The sequence below is a fragment of the Ziziphus jujuba genome, chromosome 4, assembly GCF_031755915.1.
Source record: "Ziziphus jujuba cultivar Dongzao chromosome 4, ASM3175591v1".
Lineage (NCBI taxonomy): Eukaryota > Viridiplantae > Streptophyta > Magnoliopsida > Rosales > Rhamnaceae > Ziziphus > Ziziphus jujuba.
Window position 1 is genome coordinate 26,870,263 of NC_083382.1, and position 6,000 is coordinate 26,876,262.

Consider the following 6,000-nt stretch of genomic DNA (forward strand, 5'->3'; position numbering starts at 1 on the left):
TGAACCTAATATAAGTTGATGATTTAATAGGAGAGAATATATTTTGAAGCAAATAGGCAAATGTGAAAAGTTGTCCCTATTTTAGTTTTGACGAAGGTTGGTCTCAATTCTTCAAGTAACTCAACTCGGAACAATATAAAAGCAATATTGTTAACAGAAAACATGCTAGCTTATATATAAAAAATAAGTTTTAAAATAAAGTGAAATACATACTATATAATAACTTGGTGACATATTGCAATGATGTTTACCAATTATTGTCCATTTCTACTACCAACTCCACCATGGTCCACAGAAGTAAAATGTTTCATTCACAAGTGGTGAATATTCACGAGTGACATGGTATAAATCTAATTGGTTGGCCTGCTAGCAACTTTCATGCATATCATTTGTGAAAACTCTTAATATGTGTATAATATTCTTCCCCATTAGAAAATGTGAAAACTGTTTTCCAATATTAAATATTCAGCAAGTTAATTGATCCTTTAAAGCTAATAAAGGTCATGTAGATGTAGACAATCACATGCTCATTTTTGGTTGTCTATCAAAAGATTATGGATTTACATTAGAGTTTGATTATCACTTGATCTTTTTTAATATTTTTGAATCGATGCCACTATGTCAAATGAATAAGTACATAAGTTGTTTGGAGCATTAAAGGATTAAAATTATTAGACGAAACAGAAACATCATCTTTCTAGAAAATATATATATATATATATATATATATATTTATTTACAGAAACATCATCTTATTTATTGGATTAAAATGCGGTACCAAACTAAGATTGCAATATTAAACATACTGCACAATGTCCTTTCTTTTTATTATTTCAAATTAATATTCTACTAATATATATTAAATTCCAGGACTCTCACTGTGGATAGGCCTCAATAATAGATAGTAAGGTTGGGATCTTGATAATCTTGTAGCTAGGAAACCCTCCTTCGTTCAAAATCCTCTTCCATTCCATCTCTGTCCTTTCCTTTCCTCCTGAGGAATGTGCAATCATATGCAGATCAAATGCCAAACCAATCTCATCCAAAAGTTCATCTCCTTGTGCCTCCAAAACAACTTCCACTACAATTATTTTCCCACCTTTCTCTGGTATTGCTTTCTTGCAGTTCTTCAATATCTTCACACAATCTTCGTCGCTCCAATCATGCATTATCAACTGTATCAAGAATATAATATGTTATATATGGTTTTTTTTTTTTTCCCTTTTTTCTTTTCTCTCTATTTTGATATTTTGTATAAACACGCGTGCATCATAATTAATCATTAAATATTTCAATTTCCGAACGACAATCTAGTAAAAGAAAAAAAATGTACATAGACAGTTGCATTTTTACTTTCTTTATAGAGCTTGCATAACCTTTTTAATGTTATTTGTCATTTCAAAATAAAATATAAGATATGAAAAAATGGTAGAACTTTATTTATTATTTAGGGATGTCAATTTGCCCCGCCCATCCCCGAAACCGCGGTGCACCGCCCCTGTGCACCGCCCCTAAAGGGGCGGTTTTTCCCCGCAAAAACGGGGTGACGGGGCGGGCTTGGGCTTACTCTCTTAGACCCGAAGCGGGGATGGGCCGGGACTGGGTATTAAAGACCCCGGCCTGAACCCGGCCCGTATAGATTACCTTTTTTTTTTTAATATTTTTTTTAATATTTTGAAAATTAAAATTAAACTTATTCGATTGGTTATGGGCTGAAATTAATGGTATGAAAAATTAAATTTTATATTTTTTTGTGTTTAATAATTTTTATATTTATTGTTAACTAATTAATCTCATTTTTGTTAGCTTCATCTTCTTCACCGTATGTTGGAGTTTGTTCTTCTACTATGAGTGACATAGAAATTGATAAGGAGGTAAATTGAATTTATTTATTACAAAAAATGTTTATATTAAATTGTTTAAAATTTTTTGATATTATTTAATATTTTTGTCTATTTTTGTAGCAATCAACTCTTACGGAACATTCTTTCATGGAGACTTAAGGAAATGAGAAGTAAAACTTTATTATGTGTGCATGTGTATTTTTATAAATTTTATGTTTATGTATTTGGATTATATTATATTGTATTTTTTGAGAATGTATGTTATTAAAATTATAAATTTGAACTTTGATATCTTTTATTGTATTTTTATTATATTTTTGGTCATTTTATTTATATTTTGCTTATAGAAGAAATTTTTTTAATATAAATTTATCAAAAAAAATTATATTAATTATATGAAAAAAAACAAATGGGGAAACCGTCCCCGCACCGCCACCGATTGGGGAATCCCCGTCCCCGCCCCGCTTCTAAAAAAACGGGGAAAATTGCGGGGATGGGATGAAAAATCCCATACGGGGATGGGGACGGGATTTTAAAAACCGGCCCCGCCCCGCCCCGTTGACATCCCTATTATTATTTTCTTTTCTAGGTAGAATTTAGGTCGAGAAAATAATCAAAGTACCAAAATATAGGAGGTCAGTCACATCAAAACTATAAAAAATTATAACTCTTTTTTTTTTGGGTAAATATAAAAATTTATAACTCTTCTGTATGCATATAATTTTGGATCAATTATACTTTGATATTCTCCGTTTTCAGTTTTAACTTTATCAGATTTTACCCTTTATTTTTTATTTAGCATACACTAGGCCTTCTATAAATTTAATAGTTATATTTTTTAACCTCTAATGCAATAATGGAGTATAGGCTGCAATTTAATAGTTATCGTTTTTAACCTCTAATGCAATTATGGAGTATAGGCTGCAATTTAATAGTCATAGTTTTTAACCTCTATACAAATTGAATTAGATATTTTTATATTTTTCCGAGTTATATAAAGCATCCTAAAGATAATCATTTATTGGTTGGTATTAAAGAATTTGGTTTTTGATAAATCAGCACCAAAATAAAAACTAGAAGTCTTAATATGGTGGGTTTTAAATTAATGGTCTGAATTTCAACGTCTTGAAATTATAAAAATATTAAAATACAATTAATTTTATAATTTTTAAATATTTTTGGTTTCAAAAATGGGTAATGGGAAACACAAAATTAGGTATAGGGTATATAAAATTAAATTTATTTTAAGAGTTAATTACATTTTAATGCTTTTAATATATAAATTTTTTTAATTTAAACTGTCAATTTTTAAAAATAGTAATTTAGATCTTAATTTTTAGACTTATTGTAACATAGTTTGTTTTTTCAATTTTAACCAAACAAATTGATATATATATATATATATATATATATATATATTTAATCACAAAACCTTACAGATTTAAATTACCAAAATGTACTTAGCCCTATCTCTAATAATGCGTTGAATTAGACTTTCAATTCAAATATTCTCATGTTTTGGGTGTAAACTCTATTCCCAAATTCCCACATTATTTATGTATTCTCCTATGGGATGTTTGGTAAAAGGGAAAGTATTAAAAGAAACTGATTCTAGTTTCTTGGAATTCAGTTTCCTGAGAATAAGTTTTCTTGGGATTGTTTTTATAGTGTTTAGTTAATTATAAAGAAAAATAGGACTTACAAGTAATTAAATAAATTTATACACTAAAATTAAAGGATAAAATTGTATTTAGAAAAATACGTAATATCATTTTCTTAGCGATTTTTAGAATGACACCTCTTTTATAAGATCTATTTTCCCTATCAGTTTCTCACAGTACTAGATCTATTTTCTATTGGAGCTCACAAATTTCTTTTCTTAAAAATTATCCAAACATGAGAAAATTTTACTTTCCTAAAAAATTTTAGATTCCCACTAACTTTATCATTACCTAAACATCTCCGAATTTTCATTTCTTGTTTCGAGGTCGTTGCGATTAATAATAATAATAATAAATTAGAAAAAAATAATAATGATAATAATTCCTACAGCCACTTTAAGGTTCGTCATTACGTGAACGTAACTTCTTCTGACTTTGAAAATGTGGAAAGAAGGGTTGAATTTTGATTTACAAATATTAACCTAAAAAATAACAATAAATAAATAATAACCGGATGGTGAGAATGGAACTTGCCTTCAAGAAAAGCGCATCACCACTAGGAACACCCTGAAACATATCACCTCCAACATGGGAAACACCAGGGTAGGAGGGAGCTGTGACAGTGACATGTGGCAAATCAAAGTTGATCCCTTTGATGTGCGGATACGATTTCACGATCTCAGAAATTGTCGCACCGGTCCCACCACCGACATCCACCAATGATCCCACATGGTTGAACCCATCTTTATATTCCGAGACAATCGTCCTCATCAAGATCCTGGATATACATTCCATCCCATCGTTGAACAATTTGTTAAATTCTGAATTTCGAGACCCAAAGTCCCAAATCTCACGGCCATGGGCTTTCTTGAAGGCAATGCCACCTTCTTTAACGCATTGACTAAAACAATGCCATGGAGACATTAGCCATGGATGGGTCTCCAATACAAACATCGGAGCCAGAGTTAAGTCCGAGTCATGTAGTATCCATTTGGAAGAGTGGGTCAGACCGTAGAGAGTTTCTCCGCCGTCTGACTGATCATGTTGTGCGGTGAATATGTTTCTGCGAACCAATAGCCTCATGATGCGTGCAAGGCAGTTGATATCAGGAGATGTGGAATCAGGAATGTTAGAAACAATCTGAGACAAAGTGATTGGACCGCCATGAGAGTGTATGATATCAGCTATGCATAGTTCCACAGCACATCTTAAAGCCATTGAATCTACGAAGCTGAACATGTATTTCCATATGTCTGCTTGCCCTCTTTGCATGGCCTTTGCTTCTTCTTCTTCTTTTGCTTCCATTTCTCACTCTCTTTCTAAAGAGATTTCTTGTTCTCTCTTTTGGACCACTAAAAGTAACTGTAAATGCACATCATAGCATATTTGGGAGAAACATTTTCTTCATTATCTCTCTAATATTCTCCTACTCTCTCTTTGCTTCTCATGCCAGCCAAGAAATGTAATACAAAGGAAAGACACAAATATTTAGGAAAGACCATTTTTAAGTCTCTCTCTCTTTCTCTCTCTTTGTTTCCATGTTGTCTTGTACATGAGAATGAATTGAGCCCTTCTTCAAAATGGGATGATTATCAAAGTGAGAAGATGTGCATATTTATACATGCATATGGGTAGTAGACTTCAAATTGAATTGAATTCTCCTGAGGTGGAGTTCAACTTGAATTTGAATTCTCTTTTAGTGGAATTCAAATTGAAATTGACTTCTCCTAAGATGGTAGAGTTCAAATTGAATTTGTCCTCTATCTTGCTACCTTTCCGCTTGCAGTTGTCAACGATCTCTACAGGCCTGCACTGTCAAATTGATGATGTGCGGTGAATATGTTTCTTCTAACTAGCAACCTCATGATGCGTTCGAGATAGGTGTGATCTGGAGAGGGAGAGTCAGCAAAACGAGAAGCAATTTGGGACAAAGTGATTGGGCCAGTGTGAGAGTGTATGATGTCGGGTATGCGAAGTTCCACAGCACATTTCAAAGCCATGGAATCTGCAAAGTTGAGCATGTATTTCCATATATCTGCTTGGCCTCTGCGCTTTGCCTCTGCTTCATAATTTGCTTCCATGTTTTCGATCACTTTTGACTCTCAAAGTATATGCTTTCTGTTTCTTTAAACAAAGTGGTGGACTAAGCCATTTAAGCTTTCATTTACTTCCACTAGTGTGGTGATCTACAACTACTTAATAATAATTAAGCAGCCAAAATTAATTTAAGCTTTCTTTTGCTTCCACTAGTGTGGTGCTCTAGATCTACTTTAGTAAAAAATATATAAATTTATATATGCGGCCCACAATGGTAATAATAAATGGAAATTGTATTCTATTATATTATATATTCGCTGTACATTTGTTGTATTTTAACTATTTCTTTTTCTTTCTTGTCTCTTTTCCTTTTTAATTATTAGCTGTCTTTTAAAATCATAACCAAAGGAAGTGTTCAATGGTGAACACAAGTTGTCGAATTAATCAAATATCAAAAG

The 6,000-nt window shown here is 31.8% G+C and overlaps 1 protein-coding gene across 1 annotated transcript; it reads right to left on the minus strand.

The window, feature by feature from the left end:
* Window positions 1-694: 694 nt before the first annotated feature.
* LOC107416547 (xanthohumol 4-O-methyltransferase-like) lies at window positions 695-5,098 on the minus strand. Its single transcript, XM_016025051.4, has 2 exons — window positions 4,040-5,098; window positions 695-1,175 (listed from the first exon to the last, which is right to left on the minus strand). Exons 1-2 carry the CDS (start codon window positions 4,808-4,810, stop codon window positions 876-878), a joined length of 1,071 nt encoding a protein of 356 aa, XP_015880537.2. The 5' UTR covers window positions 4,811-5,098; the 3' UTR covers window positions 695-875.
* Between the last annotated feature and the right edge of the window lie 902 nt (window positions 5,099-6,000).